Genomic DNA, 18410 nt, shown 5'->3' with positions numbered 1-18410 from the left:
TTAGGATTGTTCTCCACATCAAAGACCAGGCTAATTTTAAGAAGATAACATTAGCTTTTCTCTCCTCAGATGCAAAAAAATCATTCAACAGAGTCAGCTTAGTGTGCTTTCATCAGATGCAGGTGGACATAGGATTGGGACTATTTTGCTGGAAGCTATACACAGTCAGTGGCTAAAATACTGGTAAATTGAGCTCTATCTGAGGTGGTTCCGTAAATAGTGGCACGTGACAGGGGTGCCCCTTATCCCCGTTGCTATTTTAGTTCATTGTGTGACCATTTGTGGCCAATATCAGACAGCACCCAGAGATCAGGGGGAAGCCTTTTTAAGGAGAGCACCATAAAACCCATATGTTAGCAGATTATATTCTTTTGACTGTGGCGGACCCAGAGCAATCTATAGATTTTAGAGGCATATGGCAGTGTTTCTGGGTTCAAAGTGAATATAGATAAATCAGAGCTGTTCAATGTAGGGCTATCCTAGGAAACAAAAGAGCAAATTTCAAGCATATCCCCCTTTTACTGGGCTAAGGGCAAGATCAAGTATCTTGGTATCTACATAACATCTAAGCTCTGGAACTTATATACTGCCAAATACCCCAGACTGACCAAGGTTATCATTTCAGTGGCACAGTCTCTGTGTCATGGATAGCAGAGTTGCTGCGACGAAGTGCTTCCCACACTACTATATATTCTTGAGTCCTTACCAGAAACCTTTCTGGAAAAAGATCTGAAGGCACCGCAGGGAGCCACAGACTATTTAATTTGGGCGGATACAAGGGCAAGCGTCTCTGGAAAGGTCCTGAAGGCAGATAGGGGTTTGGGAGGTATGGGCTTACCAGATGTGAATCGATGTTAACAAGCATCCCAACTTAGGTGTTTCTTGAATGGTCTCTGTATGAGAGTGTGATACTGGATACATATGAATTCGGTGGTGGCAAGTCTGACCCTGAGAACTATACCATAGCTGCACAGTGCAACTAGGCCTTTAGTGTGTTACTTCTCAGAGATATAACACCCTGTCCTGAAGATATGCGATTCAATTACAAGAAACCAGAAACTGATTACTTTCCCATATCTCTATACTCTGCTTTAGCATAACCCTCTTTCTTCTCCAGGGAACAAAGGGCGTGACTTTGCTGGATAGTTGGAATGGTGTTGCGGAAGGCTTAGAGATTAATTCCAAGGGAAGGGTGCATGGTGAGGGGGGGGAGACAGCTGGGGGGAGATTTAGACCTTTGTCCCATGCAAACAAAAGTTAAAACTTAATGCAATTGCGTACAGTACTTTCAGGTGAGGCACTGGGCCTTAAACCGAGGGGGAAAGAAAGCAGCAACTAGGCCTGTTACTGCTTGGGAGAAATTGCCTACCTCATGTGCTACACAGAAAGGTATCACAACTATTCAGTTTTCACAGGTTGTGGGCTGGACTATTTTTGCAGAGATTGTAGCATATATAAACTCCAAAATTACCACACACCAATAGCAGAAACTTTGGGAGGTCATTTCTCATTTGTGTTACAGTGTACATAATAGAAATTGATCTAAAGGCAGACGATATTGTGGTATGCCACACCTGTGAAGCTAAAACAAATGTATTGGACTACTGGGGGTGCCCTTTGGTGGTGTGTCTATTGGGAAGGGATCTGATATTTGGTTGCACAAAGTTGCTGCGATATCTCAAATTCAAAGATTAATCTTTGGTAGAACTGCCCTTGATCATTGGCAAAATCATACAAAAGTTGATATGGTGGAAGTTAAAGTCTTAATGGTCAACTAATTGTGCAACGGTTTGTATTCTGTACCCACTACTTATATTTTGTAGTCCCCTCCCCCCGCCGAGCATAATATCCGGGCTCTGACTTGTAAATTGTAGATTTTTATATTCTTTAAAGAAAATTGCTTTCTTTTTGGGAATCGGTTCTCTGTAGTCATCTTCCTTAAGAGGTAACATAACTGTGCGTGACCATACTTGTATACCTCTGTGCTTTTTGGATGGAAATCTGATTACAGGTGTACCTGTCGAAACTCTCAGTACTCACCAAATATCTCCCGTTATGTCCTTTGACTTCCAGCTATCTTAATCCATTTATTCTAGTCTTTCTAGATACATTCTCAAGCCTTTCCACCTTTCCCCGGCAGCACAGTGCACTGTTGCAAATGTGTCTATTTCTTTTTACTTTCCTGTAAAGTGAAATCTCTTCACGAGTATTCCTGGGGCACTTCCAATCACTACATTGGATACATGCCTTCCAATACCTGCCCTGCCCCTTTCTAATTGGGTCTTACTCAGCTAATCTTTGGTTCATCCCTATGGAGTTCCTCAAGTAGAAGCATGAAGGCTCGCTCTCAGTTAGGGTGGTGAGAATCTCAAAATGTTGCTCTTCATAGTCTAGATTTCTCAGACATAATTAATGTGTCCATTCTTCTACAGCAGTAGTACATTTTCTTCCCAGCTAGTAACCACATCTATGTGTAGTCATTCCTTTGGGTTTAAGCTCTTTCCAATCATACCAGGAATTCCAAGATATCCAAAAATTAAAATTTAGGGGGATATGTGTCTCAAATGGTCATTGATCTACTCCACATGCTCTAACCTCTGCGCGCACACCCACACCCCTCTTCCTCATTACACTTGCTTCTGGCCTACTGCACAGCACTAACATTTTTGGTTGTAAATGTAAAAATGTAAATTGATGCTTGTATAGCGCACTATTCACTCACAAGGGTCTCAAGGCGTGTGTACGAATACCGCTGTGGAACCCATCCTGGCTTTCCCTGTGAGGCGTCCACTCCTGGGCACCCCCAAGGTGGAGGCCTGGCATCCTTAGCGTTGTGGGGGCCATTGTGGAGATTAAGCAAGCTATTGCCCAGAGTTGCAGAGTGGGACTCCATGATTGGAATAGGCACCGAGGCGAGAATGATCAGGTCCGTGGAATTTCGAGCCCAAAACCCGCCAAGGCGGGGAATTGAACCCTGGTCCTGGGCCAGAGCTCTGCATCAGGGTCTGCCGCTCTAATCATTGAGCAACACTTCTCCACTTCTCCTTATGGAGGCAATCTCAGTGTGTGAAAAAAGATGCAGTACTGACTGAACCAAATGGCATTCTGCTGCAACAAAACATTTCCTCAGGTGTTACGAATATAGGTAAAAACTTAAGACCCATCTTCTCACATTACTTGATGATATGAGTTAATTAACACCTTGGCTGCTAGGTGTTTTCCCCCTCCTGTGCTGGAAATTGTTATTCTCTTGCTTTTATGACGAGCTCAGCTCGTCATCAGCACAGCTCAACTGTGCATCATGACGAGCTGAGCTCGTCATGAGCATCGAAAGGGTTAAGTCAACTTTGAAAAATACTGGCGCCCAAAAATAAGCCATGTTGTGTAGGTTTGGCAACGGATTACTGTCCCCCCCCCACATTAGGGCTGCGTAGATCAATAGAAAGTTACAGGTCTGCTGAACCCTTAATCTTCATAACAACAGGAGAGAACCAACGTGATATTTCGAAGCATGCAATTATGTTTTTCTCACATTAAACTTTCAACATCTCCTTGAGTTTACCTCTATATGAGCGGCACATTCCTAACAAAGTTATGTATACGGCGCACTGAGGCGACTGCAACTCAATCAGAGTATAAACAAATAGTATAGGCCAGTGCACTGTTCATCCGGTACCTGCCGTTGTTCAGTACCACTGTCCAGAAGTTTACAGAGATGATAAATAATTCAGAGGTTCACAGTAAGAAAATGTGTAGTCTACATAAGCATTCAGTGTATGTAATAAAAACAATATGTTTATTCTTTGTCTTCTTAAATATGAATTATAACAACATCCAGCCATCGTGTTTCGTTTCAATTACATTTAAAACTTCATCGGGGCTTAGTATTGTAGAGCACTAATATGACTGTTTATGGACATGCCAAATGTATAAGGTTCCATCCAAGTCATAAGATTCTATAACGTTCCAGTGAAGAAGGTCGCTTTAATAGTAGTATGAACGGGACTAGCGGTAGGGAATTGGACCATTGGCACGACACTCAAATAGTGGACAGCCATTTAAGAGGGGAGGCCGTACCTATCCCTCATGATCTACAGTTGGGTCACACTGACAGGGGTGGTTGTGGTGTAGCATTGGCAAGTGAAGATAGGATCCAGCAGGCTGTACATCCCCTCCCCCCTTCGTCTAATAGGGTGGCTCCAATAGGGGTAGGATTGGGGAAGGGGGAGTTACGAATTCTTTCTTGGAATCTAGCAGGTCTGGAAAATAAAATATTGTGTCCAGAATGGGGATCCTTTGTGGACAACCAAGACATCTGCCTATTCCAAGAAACCTGGGCCTGTGAAGAACATCATAGGATAGGATTTGCCAAATTTAACATCTTGGCCACAAAGCGCGGGAGAGGGAGCCCGTTGGGTGGTCTCACAATTTGGGTGGGTACACACCTTGGGTTCAAGGCAGAGCATATGACAACTACCAACAATAACATCCAATGCGTCTTGTTGTCATTTCCTGACAAGACGAAAATTGCTCTAATCAATGTCTACTCTAGACCGGTAGCCAACAGACTAAAATCGGCCACTATAGACCACCTAAGCCGCTATCTCTCAACTTTGGATGCAGCATTTTGCTAATTATGGGAGGAATTTCAAAAATTGTCAATTCGAACCCTTAACTGACAATTCTCAGGAAGACCCCCCAGAAGAAGACCTCTATTGGTCAATTCCTAAACCACAGATCACTCCAATTAAAGTCTGGTCACCTTTAGCCATACAAATGTATTCATTTACGTTGTCCAACTCATTAAGGGCATGCAATGGGAGGACCAAGTCCGACCTCCTAGGCAATTAACTCAGCTACGCAAAAATCTAGGCTTCACCCGCTGTGCTGAGGCATTTAGAGTTTTAAAATAGGATACCGAACCTGAATTGTATTTGCGGTGTCACAGTTTTTAAATGCCATGTGGCATATTAGAAGTCTTTTAAAATCTGTGCAAGGGAGGATTAACTAGAAAGACCCCATTCTTCACATGTCACATTGTATTCTTAATGATTGTTTGGTTATTTTTTTGCTTGCTTTTTTAACCATGTATATATTATGAAAATGTAATTAATGTATAAATTGTGTGTATATTTGGGAAATGTTGAATTATGCCCTTTTATGGCCTAATCGGCCGAAATAAGGTTTTTACAACAACAACAATAATGAGCTGGTATGATTAATATCATCATCATCTTCCAGAATTTTAGAATCAAAATATGTGATATAGTTTTCCAGTGGGTACCTTGATAAGGATCCGCACTGCCATGTAGTATTACACCATGAGTCCGGTGGCTTTTTTTAGAACTACCCACAAGTGGGCCAGTTTCCCATGCACTGTGCAGACAAGCTGTTACCTGTCCGAAGCAGATAAAAATACTGGGGCTAGCTGGCTCAGCTTGATTCACAACACCTGGTACCCTCACAAGGTCTTGTAACATTTGCAGCACTGAGTTTATGCTTAAGAAGGTACCATGCCCTCACCCTAGCCACGGACTCTCACACAATTATGGGTACAAAAGTGTCCCTGTATTTAGGGCCTTGTTCACTTACTTACCCATGGCTGCCGTAGTCTTGTAGCCCATGATCCGATTCATGCGCTCCTCGGAGTTTAGCAGCAGCTTCCGTCGGCGTACCTCAGCTCTTTTCTGGGAGGCGGACATGGTGCTCGCAGGAACAGGAGAGCAGGAGGCCTCGCTGTTGGCAATGCTGGGCGTGCTGCTCGAGGCTGCTGGCGCTGCTGCAGGAGCGCTGGCGTCTGAAACATCCGGACAGCCCTGGGAGTCCATGGCCACAGGGGAGATGACAGTCACAGTGCACTCGTCTTTGCGCCCCTCTCAGTCAGCAAATGCACTGTCGGCGCAGTGTGGGAGTGCACAATGCACCGCTGCAGCTGGAGCAATAGAAAGGAGACACACCATCCGTGTGCTACTGGCCTTTACTGCTGGGTAAACCTTCTTGGAATGCAGATTTGAAGTTTTCTTTGGAAAATGTACTCAAACTAGAAATACAGAAAACGTTCTGAAAATAAAAGAACCGGATTAAGTTCACATACTTAAATTACAAAGAGTATCAAGTATTAACAAGTAAATACAGTGTTTTAAAACCTGTTCAATAAAGGGTACAAAAACTGCACTAGAAATATAAATAGGGTAGATTACTGCAATGGATTGCTCCTTGGATCTAACGAGGAACAACTCAAGAAATTGCAGGTTATTCAAAATACAGCAGCAAGGATTGTCATGAATGCTCCACCAAGGACACCTTCCTGCCCCCTACTGACTAAACTTCACTGGCTTCCAGTGAAGAAGCGAGTTCAGTTTAAGACTCTGTGCACCATACACAAGAGCATAACAGGGATGGGCCCTAAGTATTTGATTGACATCTTTCAGCCCTACATCCCAGGACGCTCCTTGCGTTCCAGTAATCAGCAACTACTGAAGGTACCTAGAGTTAAGAAGACCAGGCAAGGTGGCCGTGCGCTGGCTCACACCGGACCCACACTCTGGAACTCATTGCCGCCGGAACTGAGGTCCCTCACCAACCACATGATGTTTCGAAAAAACCTAAAAACCTACCTGTTTCCCAGCAACTAACGTTCATAATACCATCTGACACACTACTATGTCTCACCCTCATCTGCAGTTATAGCGCGGAGATACCCCTTCGGGGGTCTAGTCTGGCGCTTTATAAGCATATAAATAAATAAATAAATAAATGTTGACTACAGTAGTATCAGCACAAACTGTTCTCCTACTTTCAAGTTAAAGTCACAGTGCCATGAGAAAACATAATTCCATGAAGGCCTTTACATTTCCTAGCTCTGAGGGCATGGTCCGAATGAACGCATCCACATTGTCCGTTTATACAATTCCCTTAAGGTAGTGTCATATAGGACGCAGTAATTTTAAACACTAGACCTCACACTGCTGTATAGAGGGTTGTCATGTTGAAGGTTTAAATATTGCAACCACCCTCACATGGGGGTTGAAGTTAAGTGAGAAGTGTACATGGTTAACCTCAACTCCACTGGACAGGCTTATCTGAAGGCTGGTATAAGCACTGCATGGCCTGTTGTATATTATTCAAGACCCAGGTAAGCATAAACATGTAGTGATTAGAATGCCGATTTAAATTCAGCAAAATATTGTTTTAATACTGTGTTTCACCTAAAAGACCCATTGCCCGCCAGTGACTTGTGCAGACATTTCTTCAAGATCATATTTAGGGCTCGCAAAGCGAAAAGCCCTTTTGTAGGGATTTTAAAAATGGACCTGAAAATTCCACAAGCTTGTGCATGTTTTTTTCCTTTCCGGTCTGCTATTGGCTTTCGCGTGTGTTTTTGTTTTAAAGCAAGCATACCATAGGTCAGAGGCGGGCGCATAGCTCTGCCCCTGGCCTATTGGTGTCTGTTACGCGTATTTCCTGACATATTGCTTTCAATTATCGCGGCCAGACACTGGCGTGATAATTCAAAGCATATGGCAGGAAAGGGGCGCGCACCACTCGCAGCTTTGTTTTCCCGATCGCAAGGCATTAAGAGTATAAAATCCATGGCCCTTTTCTGTCCCTCCGCCGGGGTCAAAGTTTTCCTTTCGTGTTTACTTTTGCTGCCTCTTCTCAGGCTCAGCTCCTTTTCCCTTTTGGGCCAACAATGCCCCCCATACTAATTTATCCGTGTGGACTCGACGCAATTATTTCGTGATACATCGCAGGCTTTTCTTTGGCAATGAGGGAACTGTCTGTCAGATTTAGGGTCCCTGGTACAAAGCTGTTCCCGGGAGCACAGAGAGGGGCCATGGGGCCATTGATTCCCACTGGGAGCCGAGACCTCACGGCGGCCATCATTACCTCATCACTCATGTGGCTTTAATAGAAGTTGAGCTCGACTGAGGTAAAACTTTAGCCATCCTGTTTGGGCCGGGGCGGACACTGTGAAGATTCGGTCTGCTACGTTGCTCCTCGGGGTAATGTTTAGAGATTGGGTGTTTCTCTCTGAAGTCTTCTTTTAATAGATAAAGAATTGTGCTAATTTTATCGACCTCGGAAGGATGAACATCCTAGTGCTGCTAGCTTGCGCAGGGCCTCGAGGTTTCATTGAACAGTAAGGTGAGCCTCCCCCTTTGTCAGGGAGCTCACAAGGAGCAGGGGTGTCATTTGTCTGCAGCACACAGAACCCTGGAGAGCAAGCTCGAGGCGCTAACAAAAGGAGCGCTCGCGCGGGGTTTGCTTGTTTTCATATTGTTGAGGCTCTGCCCTGCCATAGTTTTAAGACTTGCTTTTGAAAACACTTGTTGTTTTCTAACACGGTTTCATTAATGCCTGTAGGAAAGTGGATACCTGGCCATGGTTTTAAGACTTGTTTTTGAAAACACTTGTTGTTTTCTAACATGGTTTCATTAATGCCTGTAGGAAGGTGCATACCGGACTATGGTTACCCCAGATGTTTTGCCTAGTGTTTAGCTGGTTTTCGACTTCGTTGGCCTGGGATCCTGCTAATCAGGGCCCCAGGCTATCTGCTCTCTCTGTAAAATGGACTCCATGTACCCTAGGTACATCTCCAATTGGATATTGGGTCACCTTATCAGCCCCTGTACAGTGTACTATAGGTACCCAGGGCATAGGTTCATCCAAGGCCTACCAGGGGCTGCAGCATATCTTTTGCCACCCCTGGCTGGCCATCCAAAATGACACAACTGGCTGATCACTCAGCTGGGGCAAGGTGGAGTAATCACCCCTTGCTTAGATATAGTATACCTACCTATACCTACAGCATCACTCAGCACCGCCACAGCATCACTCAGCACCGCCACAGCTGCGCCACAGCATCACTCAGCAGCGCCACAGCATCACTCAGCAGCGCCACAGCATCACTCAGCACCGCCACAGCATCACTCAGCACCGCCACAGCATCACTCAGCACCGCCACAGCATCACTCAGCGTCGCCACAGCATCACTCAGCGCCGCCACAGCATCACTCAGCGCCGCCACAGCATCACTCAGCACCGCCACAGCATCACTCAGCACCGCCACAGCATCACTCAGCACCGCCACAGCATCACTCAGCACCACCACAGCATCACTCAGCACCACCACAGCATCACTCAGCACCACAGCACCACCACAGCATCACTCAGCACCGCCACAGCATCACTCAGCACCGCCACAGCATCACTCAGCACCGCCACAGCATCACTCAGCACCGCCACAGCATCACTCAGCACCGCCACAGCATCACTCAGCACCGCCACAGCATCACTCAGCACCGCCGCAGCATCACTCAGCACCGCCGCAGCATCACTCAGCACCGCCACAGCATCACTCAGCACCGCCACAGCATCACTCAGCACCGCCACAGCATCACTCAGCACCGCCACAGCATCACTCAGCACCGCCACAGCATCACTCAGCACCGCCACAGCATCACTCAGCACCGCCACAGCATCACTCAGCACCGCCACAGCATCACCGCCACAGCATCACTCAGCACCGCCACAGCATCACTCAGCACCGCCACAGCATCACTCAGCACCGCCACAGCATCACTCAGCACCGCCACAGCATCACTCAGCACCGCCACAGCATCACTCAGCACCGCCACAGCATCACTCAGCACCGCCACAGCATCACTCAGCACCGCCACAGCATCACTCAGGACCGCCACAGCATCACTCAGCACCGCCACAGCATCACTCAGCACCGCCACAGCATCACTCAGCACCGCCACAGCATCACTCAGCACCGCCACAGCATCACTCAGCACCGCCACAGCATCACTCAGCACCGCCACAGCATCACTCAGCACCGCCACAGCATCATTCAGCACCACCACAGCACACCTAACCACAAACACAAACACACACACAACCATACACCCACATAAATACACACAAACACACACACAACCACAACACATACACAACCACACACACAACCACACACACACAACCACAAACCCACAACCAAACACCCACACAAATACACACAACCACACACACACCACACCGACCCACAACCACGCGCACAACCACACGCACAACCAAGCGCACAACCACACACCCACACAACCACAACCGCACACACACACCCACAATCACACACAACCACATCCACAACCACACACACAATACCACAAACACATAAATACACACACACACACACATAAACACACACAACCAAACACGCACACAAACACACCCAACCAAACACCCACACAACCACACCAACAGACACACAACCACACCCACACCAACAGACACACAACCACAACACCCACACACCCACAACCACACACACAAACAACCACACACACAAGCACCCAAACACCCACCCACAACCACACACAGACACACCCACAGCCACACGTACAAACACGCAACCCCACACACACACACAACCACACAGCATCAGTGCACCATTTCTACAGGCACACACACCACCAGCCATCAGTGCAAACATCAATTGTTAACGCATCCACAATTAACTATTGTAGAAATCGCAGTATGGCGCACTTTACTTTTAAACATATTCATTTAAAGCGCAGCATGCCACCATTGCTTCAAAAATAAATACAAATTTTTTTGGGCCTACAATTTATAGACTTTTGTTGCAATTGGTGTTGCAATATTTAGCAATGCCAATAGCTCAAACGTAATTAATGCGAGACCTATTGCATTGTAAATGCTTGTTTTTATTTAGCAATTGCTGAGCACTGCAACCAAACTGCAATGCCACCAAAGTGCAATCCAACATTTCTAAAAACCTGTATGGCTAGTGGATAAGAGGAACGTATTTCATGTATACTAACTTTTAGACTGAAAAAAAGTCAATAGCAAATTTAAATCAGAAATCTGTGGATCTTCTCAGAGACCTGAGCCTGTGGTTGAAAACAGGGCATCATCTAACAAATCAGGCTAAAAGCAAGTTCAGAGATTGTGCAGAACACCCCGAGTGACCTTGTACCAAGCCCAAGCTCACACCCGCTCACTCTTAACTAGACCCCATGATGAGCCCAGCCACTTGCCCTGGAAGGTGCTTAGAAGGTGGGCTACACGTGTATGCTCAGTCAATTTCCAGATAATTTCCAATCCCTCTTGGTGAGAAGAGCAAAATCCACAAAACCTGTTTTAGAAAAGTAGGCTTCACACCTTGAACATAATGTATATTCTAGTTCTATATTTTTTAAGGGCCTCATCCACAATTCGCCTTCACCTCCTTCACAAGTAATCCCCTTCTATTTAAGGGTTCTAAGTTAGCCCCTCTCAACTTTCTGTACAACATCTTACGGCTATATGTTCCACACTTTAGAAACCACACACCTGTACCTCTTACTTCTCTCACTTTTCATTCTTCACCATCTTCCTGTTTTTGATCACTCTTCAAAACGTTGCTTACTTTGACTTCACTACTGATGTTCCATCCAGGTGTATTGTCCATTTTCACTTTATTGGTAAACACTTATTTCTATTAGTAATGTTGAATATTTAGACCAATCTTTGCTGCCTATTGTTTTTTTTAATCATCACCTTCTTTGCTACTGTTGAACACTGTAACAAACTACAGTGCCCAGAATTCTGCTGTTGATGGCTGGAGAGGTGGAACTCACTAGCGCTACATAACGTGCATTCGCGTCCCACAGTGCCTTATGGACTTTATTGCTGCTGTTGAGGGCACCATAAATGACTACAGTGCCCAGAATCCTGCTGTTGGTTGCTGGTCAGGGAGCGTATTAACTTTGGCCAAATGTCCCGGTGAGAAACAATCGATCATCACTAGGCATCTAGACTCTAGGTTACTTATTTAGGACCAATTTTTTTTGTTGATAAAGTGACTTTATTGGCCTTTGCAGTAAAAGTTAACAAGACATGCGTTTAGCATATCATAGAGATAATACAGCCTATGACCACATACAGGCTATAAAATTGTGTGGTCATGACATAAAGCAACAGCAGCTCGCCCCTCCTGAATCGTAACCCTAGAGTAATTGACCATACCATTTCCACCATACTTGATCATGTTGCAAAGAACAACCCCGGGCTTCATAGACCAGCTTTTCTGGTTCTGCACACAATTCTACACCCTGTCGCCATTGTGAGAGTGTAGGGGATGTGGGGTTTTTCCAGCGAGTGGCAATGTCTCATTTGGTGATCATAAGGGCCGTGCCCAAGAATGCGCAGTCCGGAGCTATCAAGGACTCCCAACAAAAGCACAAAGGGAAAAAGGGGAACGTCTAATCCCAGCACATGCGCACTAAAAGACTTGAATGCAGGGCCACAGCAACACCATGTAGTAACAAGCATTTGCAATGCAATAGGTCTCGCATTAGGAAAGTTAGAGGTATTGGTATTGCAAATGTTAAATATTTTATTTATGAGTCTGTATTGAAAGTGGGCAAATTATTAGCTTTGTTATTTTCAATGGCAATATTTTTAACTTTTGCAAAAGTGAGACTTATAGCATTGCAATATGTTTTGTATTTATAGGATTTAGAAGTATTCATATTATAAATGTGAATTGTGTTTATTTTTATTCATAATTAATAATTATTTAAAAGTTAATGTAATGTATAGTGGCAATATTTTAAAGTTTTGTAAATAAGTAATGGGAAGATTATGTTTAGTGTATTTAACTGTGAGGCAAATTGAAGATTATAAGTGGAATATTGCCTTTTTAAAAAAAAAAAATTACTAAAGCTTAAAACATTGAGAGAACATCTTAGAACCATCTGTTGTTGATTGTTTATAAAGAGTGATGCTGTGGCGTTCAGTGATGCTTTGGCCTTTTGTGTTGCTGAGTGATGCTGTGTCTTTTAGTGGTGTTGGGCGATGCTGTGTCTTTTAGTGGTGTTGGGCGATGCTGTGGGCTTTAGTGGTGCAGAGTGATGCGGTGTCCTTCAGTGGTGCTGATGTATGATGTCAGTGTTGTGGAGTGTTGCTGTGCTATTAAGTGTTGCTATTTTGTTGAGTTGTGCTGTGGCGTTGAGTGTTGTTGTGGCGTTGAGTGGCGTTGAGTGATGCGGTGGCGTTGAGTGATGTGGTGTTGTTGAGTGGTGCTGTGTTGTTGAGTGATGCGGTGGCGTTGAGTGATGTGGTGTTGTTGAGTGGTGCTGTGTTGTTGAGTGTTGCTGTGGCGTTGAGTGGAGCTATGGCGTTGAGTGGTGATGTGTTTATTGGTGTTGTTGCGTTGAGTGGTGATGTGGCGTTGCGTGGTGCTGTGGCTTTGAGTGGTGCAGTGGCGTTGATTGTTCCTGTTGCGTTGAGTGGTGATGTTGCGTTAAGTGGTGCTGTGGTGTTGAGTGGTGCTGTGGCGTTCAGTGATGTTGTTGTGTTGTGCTGGTTTGTGTTATTGAGTGTTGCAGTGGCATTAAGTGGTGCTGTGGCATTGATTGGTGAAGTGTCATTGAGGGGTGTAGTTGGAGAGTGGCGTTGGAGTGTGGCGTTTGAGGGTGGCGTGTGAAGGTGCAGTTGGAGGGTGGATGTTTGAGGGTGGAGTTGGAGGGTGGAGTTGAAGGGTGGAGTTGGAGGGTGGAGTTGGAGGGTGGAGTCGGAGGGTGGAGTCGGAGGGTGGAGTCAGAGGGTGGAGTCGGAGGGTGGAGTTGGAGAGGGTCAATCAATCAATCAATCAATCAATCAATCAGAGACATTTATAGAGCGCACTACTTACCCGGAGGGTCTCAAGGAGCTTGGGGGGGGGGGGGGGGTGCTGCTACTGCTCGAACAGCCCGTTCTTGAGCTTCTTCCTGTAGGAGAGGTGGTCTTGGGTCAGGCGCCGTTCGGGAGGGAGGTAGTTCCAGTTCTTGGCGGCCAGGTAGGAGAAGGACCTTCCTCCTGTTGTCGTTCTCCGGATGCGGGGGACGGCGGCGAGGGCGTGACTGGCTGATCGGAGGTGGCGTTTGGGAGCGTAGAAGTTGATGCGGTTGTTGAGGTAGCTCGGGCCTTGATCGTGTAGGGCTTTGTGTGCGTGGGTGAGGAGACGGAAGGTGATTCTTTTGTTGACGGGGAGCCAATGCAGGTCTCTCAGATGTCCGGAGATGTGGCTGTGTCGTGGGATGTCGAGGATGAGTCTGGCTGAGGTGTTCTGGATCCGCTGGAGTCTCTACTGGAGCTTGGCGGTGGTTCCGGCATAGAGGGCGATGCCGTAGTCCAGTCGGCTGGTGACGAGGGCCTGGGTGACCGTCTTCCTGGTCTCGGTGGGGATCCACCGGAAGATCTTCCGTAGCATGTCAGGATGTTGAAGCACGACGAGGAGACGGCGTTGACTTGTCTGGTCATGAAGAGGGAGGAGTCCAGGATGAAGCCCAGGTTGCGTGCGTGGTCTGTCGGTTTGGGTGCGGTGCCCAGGGCGGGGGGCCACCAGGAGTCGTCCCAGGCGGAGGGCGAGGAGCCCAGGATGAGGACTTCCGTCTTGTCTGAGTTCAGTTTCAGGCGGCTGGTCGTCATCCACTCGGCTACGTCTTTCATCCCTTCGTGAAGGTTGGCTCTGGCGGCGGCGGGGTCGTTGGTCAGGGAGAGGATCAGCTGGGTGTCGTCAGCGTAGGAGATGATGTTGAGGTTGTGTTGGCGTGCGATGGCCGCGAGGGGGCTCATGTAGACGTTGAAGAGGGTGGGGCTCAGCGAGGATCCTTGAGGGACGCCGCAGATGACTTCGGTGGCCTCTGACTAGTACGGTGGTAGACGGACTCTCTGTGTTCTTCCGTCGAGGAAGGAGATGATCCATTCCAGTGCCTTCTCCTGGATTCCGACGTTGCTGAGGCGCTGCACTAGGGTGCGGTGGCAGACAGTGTCGAATGCCGCGGAGAGGTCTAGGAGGATGAGGGCCGCCGTTTCTCCGTTGTCCATCAGGGCTCGGATGTCATCGGTGGCAGCGATGAGGGCGGTCTCGGTGCTGTGGTTGGCTCGGAAGCCAGACTGTGAGGGGTCGAGGGACCCATTAGTCTCGAGGAAGGCGGCCAGCTGTTTGTTGACGGTCTTCTCGATGACTTTGGCTGGAAACGGGAGGAGCGAGATGGGGCGGTAATTCTTGAGTTCGGTGGGGTCCGCTGTTGGTTTCTTTAGTAGAGCGCTGAGTTCAGCGTGCTTCCAGCTCTCCGGGAAGGTGGCGGTGTCGAAGGAGGTGTTGATGATGTCCCGCAGGTGGGGTGCGATGACAGCGTCGGCCTTGTTGAAGACGTGGTGAGGGCAGGGGTCGGTTGGAGATCCGGAGTGGATGGAGTTCATCATGCGGACGGTGTCTTCGGTGCTGATCGGAGTCCAGGCGCGGAGGGTGGTGGTGGGGGGCGGTGGTTCGGTCGTGGCGTGCGTCGGTTGAGTGCTGAAGCTGTTGTGTATGTCCGCTATCTTGTTGTGGAAGTAGGAGGCGAGGGAGTTGCAGAGGTCTTGCGATGGGGTGATGTCATTGTTTCCGGCGTTGGGGTTGGAGAGCTCTTTCACAATGTTGAAGAGTTCCTTGCAGTTGTGTGCGTTGTTGTCCAGCCGGTCCTTGAATGCAGTTTTCTTGGTGGCGCGGATCAGTTGGTGGTGCTTCTGGGTGGCAAGCTTGAGGGTGGTCATGTTGTCCGGTGTTGGTTCCCTTCTCCAGGCTTTCTCGAGGGCTCGGCAGTTCTTCTTGGAGCTCTTGAGTTCGTCGGTGAACCATGGGGCCTTCTTGCTGCCGGGTCTGCTGGGCGGGGTCCTCAGTGGGGCGAGTTCGTCCGCGCAGTTGCTGATCCACTTCGTGAGGTTGTCGGCGGCCTGGCTGGGGTTCGCTGAACTGGCGGGAGGGTGCTGGCTCAGGGAAGCGGCGAGCTGGTCGGCTGTGATCTTGTTCCAGCTTCTTCGAGCAACCTGTTGCTGGTGGTGGTGGATCGTCGTTCTTCTGAAGGTGAAGTGGACGCAGCTGTGGTCCGTCCAGTGGAGTCCGGTGGCGTGGCTGAAGGCGATGTCTTTGCTGGATGAGAAGACGGCGTCGAGTGTGTGTCCGGCGAGGTGGGTGGGGGTGGACACCAGCTGCTTGAGTCCGAGGTTGGCGAGCAGGGTGATGGTGTTGTGGTCGTTGTTGTTCTCCAGGTGGAAGTTGATGTCCCCCAGGAGGATGTAGTCAGCGGAGGGGAGGGCATGCGGGCTGACGAAGTCGGCGATGTCCTCGCTGAATTGTGTGCGTGGTCCCGGGGGTCGGTAGATCAGGGTGCCTCTGAGGGTGGTCTTCGGGTCGGTGTGGATCTGGAAGTGTAGGTGTTCGGCGGTAGTCAGGGTGTCGTCGGTGTTGGTCGTGATGTGGATGGTGTCCCTGTGGATGATGGCGATGCCTCCTCCAGTCTGGATGACGCGATCTCTCCGGGTGATCTTGTATCCCTCTGGGATGGCGATGTCGGGCGCTGAGGAGTCGTTCATCCAGGTTTCCGTGAGGAAGGCAACGTCAGGAGCTGTGGTGTCGAGGAGGTTCCAGAGTTCGATGGCGTGTCTGTGGACGGAGCGGGTGTTCAGCAGGATGCACTTGAGGTGGTTGCTGCTGGTGTTCGGCTTGGCGGGTGCTGGTGCGAGGCAGGTCCAGATGCAGGTGAACTTGCAGGCGTGGCAGCTGAAGGGTCCGTGGGTGCGTCTCGGGGTGGCTCGGTAGCATCCCGGGACTCGGCCGGTGTTGAGCGCGTTGAGGGTGGCGGCGGTGTACGTCCGGCGGGTGGGCTGGGGTCCTCGGGGGCCAGGGGTCCTGGCACTGGGCGCGGTCCAGGCGCGGACGGGCGCAGACGGGCTTACCTTTGGCGCACCTTCGGCGCTCAATCGATGCTCCCGCTGCGCGCGTCTGCTGCGCGGTCACTGAGGGGGCGACATAAGAGGGGGACGGGAGGGCGGGTCAGCTGGGCTGGGCTCGTGTCAGGGACAATGGGCCGGTGGTGGGCGGGGCCACAGGGGGCAAGCGGCGGGAAAAAGTGGCGAGCGGCCGGCTCTGCAGTGGCTGGGCCGCTCGGGGGGCTGGGGGGGCGACGGCGTCAGGGAGGCTGGCAAGGATGCAGGGAGGCTGGTGATCAGCAGGCGTGGGGAGCAAGGGGGTGACTCGGCCTTGAGAAAGGCACAGGGTGTAGTGGGTGTGTGGGCTGGTGAGGGTGATTGAGGGTAGTTAGGGTGTGAGGGGTTGTGAGGGGGTGAGGGTGAGTGAGGGTGTGTGAGGATGAGTGGGGTGGGTGTGTGAGGGTGAGTGGGGAGGGTGTGTGTGTGTGTGATGGTGAGTGAGGATGAGCATGAGTGAGGGTGGTCAGGGTGTGATGGCGATTGTAGGCGTGTGAGGGGGTGAGAGTGAGTGAAGGTGTGTGAGGGTGGGTGAGGGTGTGGAGGTGTGAGGGTGAGTGAGGGTGTGGGTGAGTGAGGGTGAGTGAGGGTGTGGGTGAGTGAGGGTTGTTAGTGTGTGAGGGTGAGTGTAGGTGTGTGAGGTGTTGTGAGGGTGTGTGAGGGTGAGTGATGGTGTGTGAAGGTGTTAGGGTGAGGAGGTGTGAGGTTGAGGGGGTGATGGTGAGTGGGTGTGTGAAGGTGAGTGTGTGTGTGAAGGTGAGTGGGTGTGCGAGGGTGAGTGGGTGAGTGAGTTTCGAGTTTTTGTGAGGGTGAGTGGGTGTGAGGGTGAGTGGGTGTGAGGGAGAGTGTGGGTGAGTGGGTGAGTGTGTGTGAGTGGGTGTGTGAGGGGGAGTGATTGTGTGAGGGTGAGTGTGGGTGTGAAGGTGAGTGACGGTGTGTGAGTGGGTGTGAGGGTGAGGAGGTGTGAGGGTGAGTGAGGGTGAGGGTGGGTGAGGGTGTGAGAGGGTGTGAGGGTGTGTGAGGGTGTGAGAGGGTGTGAGGGTGTGTGAGGGTGTGTGAGGGTGTGTGAGGGTGTGTGAGGGTGTGTGAGGGTGTGTGAGGGTGGTTAGGGTGTGGGTGGGTAAGGGGGTGATGTTGAGTGATGGTGTGTGAGGGTGTGTGAGGGTGGTTAGGGTGTGGGTGAGTGAGGGTTGTTAGGGTGTGAGAGTGAGTGTAGGTGTGTGAGGTGTTGTGAGGGTGTGTGAGGGTGAGTGATGGTGTGTGAAGGTGTGAGGCTGAGGGGGTGTGAGGCTGAGGGGTGAAGGTGAGTGGGTGTGTGAAGGTGAGTGGGTGTGGGTGTGCGAGGATGAGTGGGTGTGTGAGGGTGAGTGAGTTTCGAGTGTGTTTGTGAGGGTGAGTGGGTGTGTGAGGGAGAGTCTGTGGGTGAGTGGGTGAGTGTGTGTGAGTGGGTCGGTGTGTGAGGGTGAGTGAGGATGAGTGTGGGTGTGAAGGTGAGTGAGGATGAGTGTGGGTGTGAAGGTGAGTGAGGGTGTGTGAGTGTGTGTGAGGGTGAGGAGGTGTGAGGGTGAGTGAGGGTGTATGAGGGTGGGTGAGGATGAGGAGGTGTGTGG

General features: G+C 49.3%; 1 protein-coding gene across 1 annotated transcript in view; it reads right to left on the bottom strand.

Moving 5' to 3' along the window:
* CAMLG (calcium modulating ligand) overlaps positions 1-18410 on the bottom strand; it is a 162295-nt gene that overhangs the window by 111096 nt on the left and 32789 nt on the right. The window contains exon 2 of the mRNA XM_086931495.1: positions 5597-6060. Within this exon, the coding sequence (XP_086787621.1) occupies positions 5597-5828 (232 nt within the window). The 5' untranslated portion in view covers positions 5829-6060. The remainder of the gene's footprint in view (positions 1-5596; positions 6061-18410) is intronic.

This window comes from Lissotriton vulgaris, chromosome 7 (genome assembly GCF_964263255.1).
Source record: "Lissotriton vulgaris chromosome 7, aLisVul1.2, whole genome shotgun sequence".
Classification (NCBI taxonomy): Eukaryota; Metazoa; Chordata; class Amphibia; order Caudata; family Salamandridae; genus Lissotriton; species Lissotriton vulgaris.
The sequence above is the reverse complement of the archived record's forward strand: the minus strand, read 5'-3'. Positions and strand labels throughout refer to the sequence as shown.